The sequence below is a fragment of the Acomys russatus genome, chromosome 4, assembly GCF_903995435.1.
Source record: "Acomys russatus chromosome 4, mAcoRus1.1, whole genome shotgun sequence".
NCBI lineage: Eukaryota > Metazoa > Chordata > Mammalia > Rodentia > Muridae > Acomys > Acomys russatus.
Genome location: NC_067140.1, coordinates 23,076,391 through 23,093,591, shown reverse-complemented (window position 1 = coordinate 23,093,591; position 17,201 = coordinate 23,076,391). Strand labels below are relative to the sequence as shown.

General features: G+C 46.4%; 1 protein-coding gene across 1 annotated transcript in view; it reads right to left on the bottom strand.

Annotated features, from left to right (window-relative positions):
- Positions 1-17,043, bottom strand: part of Rab22a (RAB22A, member RAS oncogene family) — a 43,804-nt gene extending 26,761 nt beyond the window's left edge. The window contains exons 1-2 of the mRNA XM_051143902.1: positions 16,736-17,043; positions 15,490-15,569 (exon numbers count right to left, since the gene is read on the bottom strand). Of these exons, the coding sequence (XP_050999859.1) occupies positions 15,490-15,569; positions 16,736-16,771 (116 nt within the window). The 5' untranslated portion in view covers positions 16,772-17,043. The remainder of the gene's footprint in view (positions 1-15,489; positions 15,570-16,735) is intronic.
- Between the last annotated feature and the right edge of the window lie 158 nt (positions 17,044-17,201).

The window sequence follows — 17,201 nt, the reverse complement described above, 5'->3', positions numbered from 1 at the left end:
CAATTTTTTCAATCTTGTAACCATGTAAGTGAAGGTGGCTTCAAACACTCCACATCAAGAGCAACTTAAGACCTGAGGGTCTGCTCTGCAGAGACATTGGTGCTGCTCCAGGGTGCACTCTGCTACCCCTCTTTCACTGGCCTAGTATTCACTCTTACTGCTGTGCTTACCCACATTACATACATAGGCATGATAAGGAGGGATGGGCTGTTCAGCAGAAACACAGGTAGTGGGGTCCCACTGAACTGTATATTGTAAAGTGCTACAAGAAGCAAACAAGGCACTTCCCAAGCCAGAGCACACATCTGGAACAGACGCACCTTGACAGTGAGGTGGGAGTCTCTGCAGCTGTGAGGACAGAGCCCACAACAGTACTTACGAGGCAAATAGTGTGACCATCATGGCACCAGGGCAAACTTGAAGGGAGTGCAGAGTCTGACATTAGAATATGGACTAAGAAAAGCACTGCCTGGAGCTTTGTAAGGAAGATCAACCAGCACTCTAATCAGTACTCCACAGGATGGGGAAATAACCCCAGGATAGTGGGAGCTCATCAGTGCTGGCAAAACTCACACAGCATTAGACACTGTGCTTGAGGAACTAATGGGCCCAAATAAAACATGTGGCTTCAAGGACAAACCTACAATTAATTTTAGTGGATCTCAAACTTGTCTTAAATCAACACCCTCCTACTCATATTAATGTCTTGATTAAATAACACAATGCAATTAAATGAAACAATTGCAGCTGGCAACATGACCTGGCCATGAACATTTTTAATATCTCCTTAATATCCTTATTCATCACAGTGTTTCTTTAGCTAAGGCACTGCCATTTAAACACAAGCCCAGAAGCATAGCAGCGCATGTCTGTGATCACAGCACTCAAAAGGTTGGGGCAGGAGGAATGTGAGTTTAAAGCTAGCCTTGGCTACATAAACAGTTTCAGATTAGTGTGTGCTACATGGCAGGACTCATCCTCACAAAAGAACGTAAAAACACCCCCAACAATGACAAAACATCATAAATCTCTGGTACCTACAACAGAATTTAGTTGAAAGATGGCAAGTGGTATCATAGGGTGGAGAAAATCCGTGTTCTGAAAGGCAACACCCCCCTTCTCCCACAGAAAGGCAGATGGCACGCCTTCTTCTACTTGCCCAGCAAAGAAGCTAAAGCTCACACTGTTTAAGTATCGGATACAGGGAATAGTGTCACCAACAGCGTCAACTTTGAAGGCGTTGTGGCATGGGATTTTAGGAGCAAAACTTCTCAGGATTGGGGCCAGCAAGATGGCTCAGTGAGTGAACGTGATTGCTGTGTAAGCTGGCAATCCAAATTCAATCCTCAGGGTGCAGGAAAAGGAGGAAGGAAAGAACCAGTTCCACAAAGCTGTGCCCCGATTTCCATAGGTGTGGGGGCCTGAGAATCCCTTAACAACAAGGGTCAGGATTGGGGCTGGTGAGATAGCTATTCAGTCAATAATGTTCTTGCTACTCAAGCACAAAAACTTGGCCTGCCAAACCCCATTCCCATATAAAAAACCTGGTGTGGTGGTATGTGCTACAACCCCAGTGTTGGGGAGGTCGAGACGGGGTACCTATGAGATGCTTGGAAGCCTGCCTTATCTAATCAGTAGCCCCAAACCCCAGAGAGAGGTCTCAAAAGCAAAACCCAAAGATGCTTAGGATTGTTTGACAGCTGTATTTACATAAACCATGGAGAAGAGCAGTCAATTTTGGTTAGAGTATTCCTGTGCTATGTGTTTATTAGTCTTTGTTCAATAAGTCATGTATTTAAATTTAATTGAAGTCAACAAAAAAAAGAGAACAGATGTATGGAAATATGACTCTCAGACTCTGTGTGGGTGGGTGCAAACATGGGCCTTTGGTGTTCTAGGAGTTATTTTACTACTGAGCTGTAGCCCCAATCCTAAAGGTAGTCTTAACTGTAAATGAAGGTGGGAGTAGTGGCTCATGCCTGCAGAAGCAGTTAAGGATGAAGCTAGACAGAGGCTTACCATGAAGCAGTCGCTAGTATGGACTACATATATAGTTCTAGGCTGGCTGTAGCTACAGCATAAGATAGTGCCTTAAAAAACAAACCAAAACCAAAAAACCCCAGTGAGGCCTGCGTGGTAGTCTGAATAAGGATGGACCCTATAGGCTCATATGTTTGAATGTTTGGTCCACAATTAGTAGAACTGTTAGAAAAGGGCGAAGAGTAGTGGCCATGATAGAGGAAGTGTGTCCCTGGGGGTGGGCTTGGAGGTTCAAACACTAGCACCAGCCCAAGTGTCTTTCTCTCTGCCTGCTGCCTCTGTATAAAGATATAAAGCTCTTAGCTGCTGCTCAAGCACTGTATCTGTCTTGTTTCTCACCATGATAATGGGCTAAACCCCTGAAACTGTAAGCAAGCCCCAATTAAATGCTTTCCTTTGTAGGAGCTGCTGTGGTCATGGTGTCTCTTCACAGCAACAGAACAGTGACTAAGACAGCCTAGCCGCACAGAGCTACAAATAACCTCAGGAGGAGCACAAACGCCAGCTTGAGCTACAAAGTTGAAGGCCAGCATGGGTAATTTGCGAAACCCTGTCTCAAAATTTAAAAACAAAACAAAACAAAACAAACAAACAAACCCAAGACACTTCGAATATGAGACACAGCCTAGTATGTAATACTTGCCTAGAATGGCAAGGCCCTGGTTCAGTACCCAGCCTCAAGGCTCTAATGTACATGTCATGAGGATGTAATGGAGACCTCAGCAGATAACCCCTGAGGAAACCTGTGCACAATAGTCCTACACCACCAAATGTTAGCTGGTCTATAGAATACAGGTGAATGATCAGAGGAAAACTCTACTTTCCAAGAAGGAATGTAACTTTTTTCTTCCTGCACTCAATAGTTTCCCTGAGGTAGGCTAAGCGGGCAACTAGTCATGGAGCCGGCAGGTAAAGCCACAGTGGCTGGAGCAGATGCTAGTGAGCAAGCTGACGACCTGCATATGGAGGCGGTGCTGTGCACTGAGTATGTGAGGGCAGGACAACAACCCTACTGGCTTTTCCTGCAGTGAAGGGTCAGAGTCCCTCACTGTGTAGCAAGCCCTCCACCCCTGTGTTCCACCACTACACCCCACCAGTGCCCCAGATCACTGTGTCCCACTACACCCCACCAGTGTCCCCAGATCACTGTGTCCCACCACTACACCCCACCAGTGTCCCCAGATCACTGTGTTCCACCACTACACCCCACCAGTGCCCCAGATCACTGTGTCCCACCACTACACCCCACCAGTGTCCCCAGATCACTGTGTCCCACCACTACACCCCACCAGTGCCCCAGATCACTGTGTCCCACCACTACACCCCACCAGTGTCCCCAGATCACTGTGTCCCACCACTACACCCCACCAGTGTCCCCAGATCACTGTGTCCCACCACTACACCCCACCAGTGTCCCCAGATCACTGTGTCCCACCACTACACCCCACCAGTGTCCCCAGATCACTGTGTCCCACCACTACACCCCACCAGTGTCCCCAGATCACTGTGTCCCACCACTACACCCCACCAGTGTCCCCAGATCACTGTGTCCCACCACTACACCCCACCAGTGTCCCCAGATCACTGTGTTCCACCACTGACCCTCCTGGCTGCTTCCTCACCGCACTCCACTCAATGTTCTCATTTTCTACACCAAGTAGCTGGTTGTCTTCTCATGACACTGAGACAGGCTGTAGGATCACTCTACAGTGAAACAGCCATTTTAAACAACAAAATGATTCAGACCTACAGAAATAAATACTAAGTATGATTAAAATCAATTTACTTTCCATTTTAAGAACTTGCAGATGTTTAGCCCAGCCCTTCAAGGTACACTGCATCACCCTGAATGCTAGTACAACTTCTACAAACCAGAGTTCATTCCCATATAATCAGAGTCAGGTCACCTCTATGCCACAGCTGGTCCTCAGACTCCATTAGAATTCTGAGTCTTGTTCTGATGCTGCCCTACTGGCAAAATCCCAGTTTAAAGCTACACGCTGTAGTGTGTTGTCATGTCCCCTCTCCTCAGTCTGGTCAAATTTTCAGTTTCTCCTCAACCTTTCAGCCTATGAGATCACCAACTAGCTTATCATGTGAAATGTTTCTCAATCTTGGTTTGTCTGATGTCACCGTGTAGGTTATAACATACATAGACATGGGTTATAGTATAAGAAAAAGTTCGTGGAGGTTCTAGGACATGACTCTTGTCTGCACCCAAAGTACATGCAACTGTACCCAACAGAAGCCTTAACAGATGACTCCAGAGAGGCCAGAGAAGACATTTCAGCTCCCAGGCTGCCTCCCTCCCTCCTCCATGTTGTGAGGGGACTCTAGCACTAGGGACAGGCTCACCTGATAGAGAATAAGGAAGATGACCAGAGGTCTCCAGCCACAGCCCTGCTGATGTGTTAGTGCAGCACAGCAGACCCGGAGCCCAGCCACAGTAGCCATGCTACTTGGAGTCCTAATCCACAGAAACTAACACACGAAATGCTTGTTGTCTGGTGCTACTAAGTCCTGGAGTAACTGCTACATACACTATCGTAAGTGCAGTGGTCTACCATGGGAGGAGAGGTCATGTGTCAGGCTAAGACACAAGAGCCACTCGTGACAAAAATGCTTGTTCAACTAAAAATACAGGGACTTCCTCTTCTTCGTAACTGGCAACTTCAGTGACCGACATCGTGCTACACTACCCAAGACAGCCAAGAGCGCAGCACCAAAGGTTCTCCTTAAAGCTGAGGAAAGGCAAGGTGTCGGCTCTTACCAATGTTTCAAGCTACACGTCTAGTGAACAAGGCACAGGGAGATAACAGTTAAAAACCTTAAACTACACCACAACCAAAACCAACTGAAGGGCAAAACAATCCCCACTTTGTGATGCCATGACTGTGCACTCCAGGAACCCCAAAAATCCACAGCATACCTGTGAGGATAAATGGAGTTACTAGCACTAAATACCAAGAGGCCAACAGATAAAAATCAATAGCATTCTATACAAAAATGAAAAAAAAAATTCACTCACAACAGCTAAAAAGACCCATCAAATATTTAGAAAATAATTAAAAACATTCCCAACATTTCTTACATTAAAAACTATAAGGGGGCGGGAGAAATAGCTCAGTGGTGAAGTGGCCATACCACATCTGCAGAAGACTTCACAGTGTGTACAACACACATTTAAAATAAATATTAAAAAAACAAAAAACCCCAAACCCCTAAACCCCCAACCCTGTAAAGCAGTGCAGAGAAAATGCGTAAGGTATGGGGGAGAAAACCTTTTGTTCAGGGACCAAAACCCTCAATATGAACAACACTGACTCAAATACTACTAGATGATAAAGGGTAAACATTCACAGAGTGAGGAAAAATTAACAAATTCATAGTAATGGAAGGTTTTTAACCCATTTCTTTCAGTCAAAATGCCAACAAGGATAACAGAAAAGATAAAAGTGAAAAAAAGCAAACAATGTAACTGCAGGGCCAGGCGACATCCTCTGCTGCCACGAGCACAGGACAAGCAAACCCTAACTGAGTAGAGGGAGGCAGCAGATCATGCTGGGTCCCAAGGGTGAGGTACAGAAATATCTTCTCCCATTTTACAATTTTGTCAGCAATCCAATAAAAAATTAACTAAGCCTATGTCTGAGATTGAGAACTGCATACTTAGTATCTCAGTCATAGACACATGCCCACACATTAAAAAAATACTCTTTACTTTTATTTTTTAGTTAAGGTTTGGCATATAAGGTGTGTGTCATAGGGTTACTATTGTGATGAAACACCACGACCAAGAAAAAGTTTATTTGGCTTAGTCCATTACTGAAGAGAGTCAGAACAAAAAATCTAAACAGGGCAGGAACCAGGAGGCAGGAGGTGATGCAGAGGCCATGGAGGGGTGCTGCTTACTGGCTTGTTCAACCTGCTTTCTTTCTTTTTAAAAAACTTTATTAGTTCTTTTTGAGTTTCACATCATGTACCCTAATCCTGCTCATCTTCATGTCCCTTTGTATCTACCCTCTGCTCTTGATACCAGATCCTCAAAGGATGTAACTTGGAGAACTAAGTTCTCCTACTGTTGCCCTGTATCATGGAGATTTTTTAGCTTGGATCTACCAGACTGGCCCTTTCACCTCTCCAGCAGTTCACAGATGAGGTAGATGTTGGGGTGGGCCAACTCAAATCCCTGGATCTGCACCTGGGTGGTTGCTGAGTGGTCAGCCTGCCAGCTCTCCTGCACCCGTACCACAGGGCAAACTGTCCAGCACTGCCCCAGCTAGCTCATCCAATGCTGTAGCCGGCTAAGGATTCTCTTGCTCTCATGCCTTTGAGGTAGGCTCACCCACACCCACAACACCAGAACCAGCTCCACTGTGCTGCCCAGCCAAGGTGTGGGGCCCACTCCTGAGTACTGCAGCCAGCTAGAGGCTGGTCAGATCTCCTGCTCTTTTACTCTCTGGGCTGCCTTTAGCATCACAGTCAGTTCTACTAGGCTGCACGATGAGGTGCAGGGCCTGCTCTCCAAAATGCTATAGCCAGTGAATGGCAGGGCCAGCTCTCTCACTCTCATGACCCTAGGGGCCAGATCTCCTGACTACTATAGGTGTCAAAGGGGGAGAGTGGGGAGGGCATCAACAGCAGGCAAATGGAGGAGCCAGCTCTCTGGCACTCATGTCCTTGAGGACAGCTGACTTCCCCCAGGATCCCCCTAGGGCCAGCTCTACTGTGCTTCTCAGGGGAGATACAGGGCTGTCACCTGCTTTCTTACAGAAACCAGGACTGCCAGCCCAGGCATGACTCCACCCACAGCGGGCAGGGCCCTCCCATATCAATCATTAATTAAGAAAATGCTGTATAGGCTTGCTTACAGCCCAATCTTATGGAGACATTTTCTCAACTGGGGTTCCCTCTTCTCAGATGACTCTAGCTTGTATCAAGTTGGCATAGAATTAGCCAGCACAATATGCAACAAAAGACTGACTATCAGGGACAAAAATACCTAATCAAGAGTAGAAGCTTTTATATACTGATCAAGACAAAGACAACAGATACATTTCAGTTGACCAAAGGCAAGACCCATCCAAAATGAAAGCGGTGTCAGTAGGCAGGCTGGCAGCCTTATGCCAATAACCAAGCAAGAGGGAAGAAGTCCACAAAAGAGTGAAAGCCATTAAAGAATGCAATCTATCAAAGCCAGAGCTAGAAGTAACAGACAATTTGCATATGAACAATCTTACAACTATGAATGGAATTCACTCCTTAATTAACTCTATTACACAAGGAGTGCTTGAAACACAGATGGAAACACTGACAAATTTTACTAATCTTTTAAGGAATAAAAAGGAGTGCTTCATACAAGCAGCATTACTGAATATGCACAACTTTGATACAAATTCAACATGTTTAAAAAGGAGATGGCATCACAATCTCAGTTGCATCCACGCAAATCCTAACACGTAACAGTCAATTAACGCTGAAGGGTCTAGAGTGCTCTGGGAGACAAGCCTGTAGGCGTATCTGGGAGGAGTTTCTAGACTGGGCTAACTGTGGTGGACAACCCACCCCAAATGTGGGTGACACAGGCCATGGCGGCAGCAGCACTGCCACTCTGCCTCCTGTGGTCATGGCTCCATCACAGACCACACTCCTTGAATTACAAGCTGAAACAAAGTAGTCCTCCCTCCGGTTGTTTCTTGTCAGGTATTCTAGAAGACCAGGAGGTAGAGAGACAGGAAAATAGTGAAGGACGACTAGCTCCCACAGTTTCAGAGGGAAATCGGGAGCAAGGCTAGGGGCCATGAAACTTATATACTGGCTAGATATTGCCTGGACTGGGTCCTGAGAACCTGATTGAGGCCAAATGTGAAAATAATGGAGTAATTTCAAGACAAGAGAACATTCAGGAAGGGGCATGGCTATTTCTTGGTGCTCTTATTCAGATCTATGGTGAGAACAGAGACATGAAAAACACAAAGTTCAGCAAGGAAAGGAGTGTGGGCAACTTTAAAATGGCTGACAAAGAGGTATTGAACCAGCTGAAGATGAGGGCAGCCTGGGCCCCACGCCCCCACCTCCATACACACACACACACACACACACACACACACACACACACACACACACACACACACACACACACACGCCTAGAGTAAGAGTGTTTGAAGGGTCCCTCAGGGCTAGCACACAAGAGTCTGAAGCAACTGCAGCTCAAGGAAGCAAGGCTACACTTAAGGCTTGCAGCAAAATTTGGCAGTGATGTCCATGTTTTATCGATATGAAAGGTCAAGGGTGATCATGGAGCCCTGTATCAAGATTCCAGAAACCACTAGGGCCAGATGTGTGGCAGGCTCAGAGTTCTTGCAAGGAAGCCCCAAGGGGATACTTCATCATGTAGCTGTGAAGGTAGGTAAGGACTAACTTCCAATGGCTCCCACAATATTAACAATTCCAGGCCCACGGACTGTCCACAGAGGAAAGGTGCACGCTACAGTGTAGAGCTGGCCAAGCAGAGGTTATGTGTGCTACAGGCAGAAGGTCGGGAGAAATGGCATTAACCAAGTCCTTTGGAGCTGAGAGCGGTTCCTTATGGGCTTCAGAAGCCAGATGCTGAGCTTCAGGACTTAGACTTTGTAATGCCGGGGCTGGTCTTGTTTTGACCTAGTCCTTTCCTGCTGTGCTCCCATTCCATGCTTTGGAATTATGACTACTTACTTTATGCCACTGGAAACTGGAATTATGTAGCTTGGCTTTGTTTTTTAGGAGCTTACAATTAAGAGATTGCCTTGAGTTTAAGAAGAGAGTTGGAATTTAAATAATGTTGGGACTGTAATGGATTACAAGAACTCCAAAGTTGGACTAGAAGCATTCTGCACTATGAGATGGCCATGATCCTATGGAAACAGAGGTGGAAGGTTATAGCTTCAAGTAGTATATGCTTGGGGTGGACTTTTGACGGCTAATGCTGCCAACTGGACAGGATCTAGAGTGACCTAGGATATAATCCTGTGGGCGTGTCTATGAGCAGTTTCTATATTGAGCAAAGCAAGGACGGAAGAACATGAAGGGGTCCCAGACTAAACACAAGGCGGGGGGTGGGGGGGTGAAGGGAGAAGCTGACCACCAGCTCACTCTAATTCTTGATTGCAGATGCAGCGTGGCTGGCTGTTCTCTTCTGCTGTCATGACTTCTCTGTCACCATGGACTATGTCACCTTAAACAGCTCAAGTAGCCCCTCCCCTTTAGATGCTTCCTAACAGGCACTGCTGTGTCCCTTTTTTAGTACAGCTCTTCATGCTGTGCTGACCCCAACCATAAAATTATTCTGCTACTACTTCATAACTGTATCTTTGCTACTGTTATAAAGAGTAATGTAAATAGTTTTTGGAGATAGAGGTTTGCCAAGGGTTGCAATAGTAAGGAAAGCAACTAAGACATCAGTGACATATGCAAACTGTAAGTCACCATCTGCTGGATGGATCCTATAAAGATCCAACATATCACATGTCATGTGTTCAGTCCAGGACAGACAGAAATTCACCAATTCAACACCATCAAGTTAAATAAGACTCTAGCAAACAAGGAAAAGAACATCTTCTTTGAACAATATGGTAAGGGATATGCTTGGGAAAAAAGAGAAAAAGAAAAAAGAAAGAAAAAAAAATCCTCCAGTGAACATATTTCATGGCGCCACAGTGACAGACAGCTCTCCTAGCTCGATTACAGCAGTGTCAGAGCACTCGGCCATCACTCATTTTCACAAACATTGCTAAGGAAATCCTCTGGAGCTAACAAAACTAGAAATAAAAAGTCAAAGGCTCAGGAGTAACTGTAACAAAGCTCCATCCCAGATGATAGAAAACCATATAGAGAAAACACAAAAAAACTACACATATGTAAGTGAACTCATAAGCAAATTCAGGAAGGCCCTGGAGAGAAGCTCAAAAACCAGGTTTTAGCTATGTTGGTAGCATATGCCTTCCTCACAGCACTTTCAAGGCTAAGGTGAGATATCTCCAAGTTCAGGGCTACACACCAAACACACCACAACAAACAAGACAACGACAACAACGAAAGTAAACTTTGAAACACTTGCCATTTTCACGGCAAAACAGTGCATTAAAAACATCAATCCCCCTTGAATGAACTCTAATGACAGATGTGAAAATTCATTACAGAGAAGAGAAATCAGAGACTACAGAAGCCCAGGGGCTAGCAGGATAATCCACATTCATAAACTAGAGTATTCAGTAGCGTCCCGTCAGTCTCTAACTGCATCTGTAAATTCAATGAAAGGCCATCAAAATCCCAGTGAGGCTGGCATGCTGGTGTGTGTGGACAGACAATGCGATTGCTAACATCTATATAGAGATGTGACAGAGCCAAATCAGCCAAGACATTCTCAACCGACACTGACATTGCAACTTACTACAAACATTAAAAACAACAACAACAGGGATTGTAATATTGGCACAAGGATGGAGAACAGAAAAGACTAATGGCGCCTATAAAAGCCCACTACTGCACAACCAGCTCGCGGCAGCATCCATGAAAACTAAGTACAAAAGCCAGAGAAGGTGCTTATAAGGCGCCCACAATGCACTTGAAGCCATGCTATTGTCTGAACACAAACTGCGAATTAGAGACTGTGACCCTAGGCAACAACCATTTTCATCTTCATCATCATAAAGAAGGTAGTCAGACAAGATGGCAGTGGAAATAAAATGGTATTGTGGACAGGGGAAAAGGCAGCAAGATGGCAGATTTAGAGCAAACCATGTTGACAGCTGCTATATACAGAAGAGTCTAAACTAGTGCCATGGCACTCCTGATAAGGACTGAGATGTAGCCAGCATGACTGAAGACCCTAACTTTACATGTAGCAACTCTATTAGGTAGTTTAGGTCTAAACAGTCCAAGTAAGAGGGGCATCCTACAAAGCCAGAAAGGTGAAGCACAAGCTGGCAGAATGGATATAAAAGCTAAACTACCTGAATACAATTTGTAAGAAACACACTTGAAATACATAGTTATCAACAAGGTAAGTTTAAGATATGCAAATAGAATGTAGGGAGCCTAAATGACACCAAAGCAGACCTAGAAGAAGCACTCTTAAGGGGTGGGGGGTGTGGGAGGTCAAGAAAACATGCTACATAGAGATATTCAGTTACATTCTAGGTAAAAATAAAGACTATTAAGTTAGAGTAATAGACAAGGCCTCATTCAGGGCTGTTCAAATACCCCATTCAGGGCAGGCAACAGAAAAATGGGCCATACAAACACCCCTATTAAGCACACAGTTTTGTTAACATTCATCCATCAAACACCAAAACAACAAATATTTACTGCATGGTCCAGAAATGGCACTTCTGGGAAACAGAACTCTAGATATATACCTGAAAGTAAAAATTTGTCCAAATAGATATACTTTATTCATAACAACAAAATCTGTAAAGTCTAATGCTTATTAATTAGCCAATGACTATATTTTGGTATATCTCATGCACTGGAAAACTACTTATTAACACAAAAGTACACACTAGTAATACACACAGTAATATGAGTAAATCTCCTCCCCGCAAAAGGAAATAAAAAAGAAAAAACTTCAAGACAAAATATTATCGGAAGTATATTTATCTGAAAAGTGTATTTAGCTGAACATTTAAACAGACTGGTAGAAACTTCTGTAGCCACCTGGGGTAGGGGCAAGGGTGGAGCTGCAGAGATCAAGCAATGAGAGGTGGACAGATTCAAAGTGGGAACTTTGTTCACTAGAAGACTGTTCAGAGAGCACAAAGGCTTGTCACAGAATGACACATTACTGCAAGACACAAACAAAGAACTTCTAGTACACAGATGATAGACTGACAGGCGCAAGGTAGTGAGAGTGACCAGCCAACAGCCCAAGGCTGAAGCACAATGTGCCCGCCCTTCTACAACATGTTTTCACAATCACCTCTGGTGGTAAGACTTCACAGAGTGCTCCCATATGCAAATGCAGCCCCACAGAGATTAAGGAAGTGAGTCAAGCCTACAACTAAATCCAAGGAGAGCTGGGAAATACACAGCCACCCTAGTGTGAGAGTGCACATCTAGACATGCATTTAAACTGTGCTATGCTTCAATGACAGACCTGCAACAGCAAAACGAAGGGAAGGGAAATGGACAGGAGTGGGGAGGACGGCTAGGCTCCACATTTTAAAGAGAAAATCAGTAGATGATGCCTAAAATTGGTGGTGGTAGTGGGAGGAGGGGGCGCAGTGTATGTGTGCTTGTGAGGAGATCTGGAGAAAAGATCAGAAAATAGCTTCACGCCATGGCAACAGTGGTTGCCTCTAAGAAATGGGTCAGAGTAGACACAGCTGTTAGATTAACTTAAAAGGCCTGTAACTCATTCTTTTCTGTAAAACTACTCTTCTGTGTGTCCCCTCCCCCATTTTTAAAAGAGGATCTTGTTATGTAGTCCAGGCTGGCCTGCAGTTTGCCATCCTCCTGACTTCACCTTTCCTAGCGAGAGAGAGCAAGCCTACTGGGCACACAGCTCATAGAAACATACAGGAAAAGAATTAAAATACCGAGACAGAATAACAGCTATCATCTACTGAGCTCTAAGAACCCCAGCTCTTTGCTCAACGCCTTTCCTGCATTATCTTGAATCCTCAGAATAAGGAGGTGGTCCTGTCACAACGCTTATTTGGTTGAAAAAACAGATTATGGATTTAACTGCCATGGGCTAAGTGGCTAGCAAGTGGTGGAGTGCAGTTCTGAGGCACCCTATTGTTTGTGTTACACGCTGAAGGCCTCCATGTCAGGTGACAATTTGGGGTTTGGATGAGAACCTGTGCCTTGCTGCTGGCTGGAAGAGGCTTAACTTCAGTATCTGGGGGCATGCTAGTCCTGCTCCCTACCCAGGCAAAGTATGGTCACAGCCTGTAGAGCTCCCAGGTGTTCTGTGCGCTACCTGAGGACACAGGCTATCTGGTGAATAGAAGCTATTCCAGGTTGGTTCTTAGGTGACTTTGGGTCAAGTGACCCTGGTGAAAGGGTGCTTTAGGAATGAAAAGGAGGACACGGTTTGAAGAAGCCCAATGTTTCCTTCAGCAGGAGGAGAGGCCAAGAGGTACCAGTGAAAGAGTGCAGCCATGGGTGGATGAGGGAACCGAAGACAAAGGCGCCTTACTCCATCAGACCTGGTCTGCATCTGTCTTGTCAGCGACTTCCTCATCTTTAAGGATCCATGCCTGATCCCTGTCCCATAGTCTTGCTGGCCACTCTTGCAGGTCTTACTCTCTGTCTTCTGACCTTGCTAGCCTCCTGACTCCTCCTCTATCTTCAGGCCTTCAGTCTGCTAGGGCTGTTCAGATGACTTTTTTTTCCACCTCTCATTACACCAACAAGCACACTTCCTTTCAAAAACACTCGCCTAACTTTCTGCAAAGTATAATCCACTCATCTTTCAATATTGAAACGTGAGAGTCTCTCATGCCTGTGCTCCCAGCACGCACGGGACTGAGTTAGCCTGGGCCACAATGTAAGTTTAGGCCTGCCAGGGCTAGACAGACCATCCTGGCTCTCCGTGCCACAGGACTTCTGCCTTTGGGCAGGAGCCTGGGAACAGTAGAGGCAGGTGTGACTGTTCAACAGCATTTTATTTACAAAGAGAAGGCAGAGAACAAGGTTACAGTTTTCTGACACCAAGGTTAAATCACCAGCACCCAGAACACCTGACATATGGTTGGTACCCAATAAATGAATAAAACTTTTTGGAAAAAAAAACAAAAAACAAAAACAAAAACAAAAAAAAACACCCACTGGGTTTGTGGTGGCTCCTAGGGACTAGTACCCAGAGAGGTGGATTTAGTGACATGGTGGGTGGGGCTGTGTTGGCAATGCAATGGGCTACAGAGGAACAGCTGAGAAAGCGGTAGGTTCTCTCCCGGCATAAGCAGTAGGACTGGTGATGGAGGTGACGCTGCTAGAAGACAGCAGAGTAGATGGGCAGCAGAGTCCTAGGACGGGGGAGAAAGCGAGGAAGGCCTGGGTCTTCCAGAGAGGTATGTGGGCTGCTACTCATACAAGGCAGAAACAAGGAAGCAAGAATACAGGAGGAAGGGCTTGCAGTCTTTCCTGCAAAATATGAGCACAGTGGGAGACTGACTGAGCCAAGGTAAGAAAAGTGCTCTTAGTTTTTCTCTCTACTTGTTAATAGTAGAGGAGGTGGTGTCTTAGTATTTGTGGGTTCTGGGTTTTCAGCTGTGACTCAGTGTGAGTGAAGTCTGTCACTTCCTGACGCATCAGCACTTCTTGTCACTGCTCATCACTTCATTTTGTAATGCAGGTACCAACAGGCCTTGAGGAGCCCGAGGTGAGACACACGTGGGCATCCCCAATTTTTCTGGAAGGATACTATCTTAACTGCAGACACAGCATTGGATTTCATGCCCACACCCTCAAATGTGTATGAAACGCAGAGATGATAACACATTCTCAAGTGGCAGTCTTACGGAAGTTTCCCCCAGAGCTGTAAAGTCTTTGCCTATGTGGCAGGAATGGTCTTTACAGGAGCACAAAGCCGTATTGCACCCTAATGATGAGCCACACACAACTTTTCTTTAAAGATAGGAAAGCAGTTGCCTGGAAGGAGTTTCAGAATAAACAATGTCTAATCATTATTTAGTTGTACAAGTGTAACATAGTAGCAGGACCTAAGGAGCTCAAGTTCTCAAAGAGAAAAATTAATGTTAATCCCATGGCCACCCTGCAACATTTACATATTCAGAGAGGAACTTTGTTAAATCTAGAGGAGGCTGGGGAAGTGACTCAGAATTTAAAGTAGTGCTCTCCAGAGGACCAGCGCTTCGTTCCCAGCAACACATCCACACGCCGACACTCCGACACACACACATGCCCAGTCAAAAATAATGAAATCTTTGAGAACTCTACAGTCAACTTCAACAATCAAAACATACCAGAGACCTGATAAAGACAGAAACAAAAACCAACCAACCACCACCACCAGCACCCAAACCCCTAACATTTCCAAGTCCATTCTCTGTCACCAGCGCTACAGGGTTCAGGAGGGCCTGGGGCCAACCCAACTTCTTCTTCTCAGGGACTGCAACTAGACTTTAATTGACACGCCCAAACAACTGTGTCAGTGTGTTTTCATTTGCTTCCTTTCAGGGTGTAATTAGGTCTGTAAACTCCTGTGTCAACTCATTCCTTTTTCTATTTTGAAGTTCTTATTTCCAAAGTTTGAAGATAATTCTCTTAGGATACAGCAAAACTCACTGTATTCTCTCAAGTCATTTTGAAATGTCAAGAATCCAGGCTCTCAAAATTTCCACTGAGTACAAGACTACAGGAGTTACACCGGCAACACATTTTTGCTTGCAATGACTTTCCATGTACCTGGAGACAGATTTGTATTAAATAAGCTTGTCCTCTTACCCTATGGTTGGATTAATATTTGGATCAAAACTGTCCTCCACGAATCGCCAGACGATGCTTGATTTCCCCACACCCGTATCCTGAAAGAGAGTAAGATGGGTGACCGAGGAAAAACTAACCTATTTGCATCAACCCAAAACTACTTTGCGGCATAAAGTAGGGGGTTTTAGGGAAAGCACCCTCAGCTGTGGATTTCCTAAGGCGGGAATAAGTGAGTGAGGGTAATATATTTGAAAATGTATTCTTGGGACCAGGCACAGCAGTGCAATGCTTTTAATCCCAGCACTTGGGAGGTAGAGGCAGGCAGATCTCTTAAGCCTACTGAGTGAGCTCTGAAAATTTGGGAGGTTGAGGCAGGAGTGTTCCAAGTTCAAGGCCTGCTGGGGCTCCACAGACTTCAAGCCTAGCCTGGGCAATTTCTTGAGCTCCTGCTACAAAATAGAAGCAAGCAGGCTGGGGGCGGGGGGCCCACAGCTCGGTGGCACAGTGCTTGCCTAGCACGGACAAAGTCTTACCCTCAACCTCTAGGACTGAACTCCTGCTCCCTCCCAAATGAAATAAGTTTTTGCTTCCTGTAAAAAGTGGCTTTGTAATATATACCAGGAAACTATACGTTCTGAAGTTGGGCCTGAGTAATCCTAAATAAACCCTAGTCCCACCCTGTTGAGGGGCAAAAAACATCGACTCATTGGGATTCTTTTCCGTCATTAAAACAGAAACTCAGGAAGGAGACCTTCAGAAGGCTCTGAAACGGCCAATGTACGGAGAGAGGACCGGAAGCTGAACCTTCTTAGTCCTGGAGGCTTCCTGGTGTGAACTCCTCCCTTCCATTCGAGAAGAGCTAACTTTGGAAAGTAACTCTTGCAGGAGCGCCAAAGATGTCCCAAAAGTTTAAAAACCATCCCATACTGCTGAAATGGAGGCCAAGGGTGCTCATAAAACCGGAAGACATGCTGGGGGTTTAACTTTGAGAGACTTGGCTAACTTCAAAGGTGTCCCTCTCAAAGTTGGAAAGAAACTACCTGTGGGCTGCTTCACTGTGGATGGAAAAAGGGCACCGCTCCAGGGCGCTGGGGGCCACCCTCGGGGCCACCTCGGGGCCTTGGATGGGCCATAGCCCAGTGGTCCGGCCGTCCCAAGGGGCTGCGTCCCGCGCGGGGCGGGAAGGGGTGCAAGGGGCCCTGGAGTGCCGGGGGCCGCCCACCTGGCTTCCGCGACCCTCGAGGACCGGCTCGCCGCCACTCACCCCAAGCAGGCACACTTTGAGTTCCCTCAGAGCCATGGCCGGGGAACCAGGGGTGCGGGCCCGCCGCCACCCTAAGTTGAGGAGAGAGAGGCCCGGCCCAGCCCCGGCATCCCCCGGCGCAGCTGCCGCACCGCCCAGCCCCGGCTGTGCACACCGGGCGGCCGTGCGTCTGCCGCCGCCTTTCGGTCCAGCCGACCGGTCGCTTGTCCCGCGAAGTCACCTCAACAGCTCGGACACCGCCTCTGCCTCCCGGGCACCGCCGCCGCCGCCATCTTGGGACGCCAGCTGGGTCACCTGACCTCCCCGCCCACTTCGGCAGCCACCTTCTCCGCGAGGGCGGGGCGGCGGGCTCTCCGCTCACTAGCGGGCAGGCGGAGCGCCGAGGGGGCGGGGCCTCAGCGTGGCCCCACCCTCCAGCTCCGCCCCAGCCCCATCTTCGCTGAGGAGTGGGAGGAACGGAGTGGGG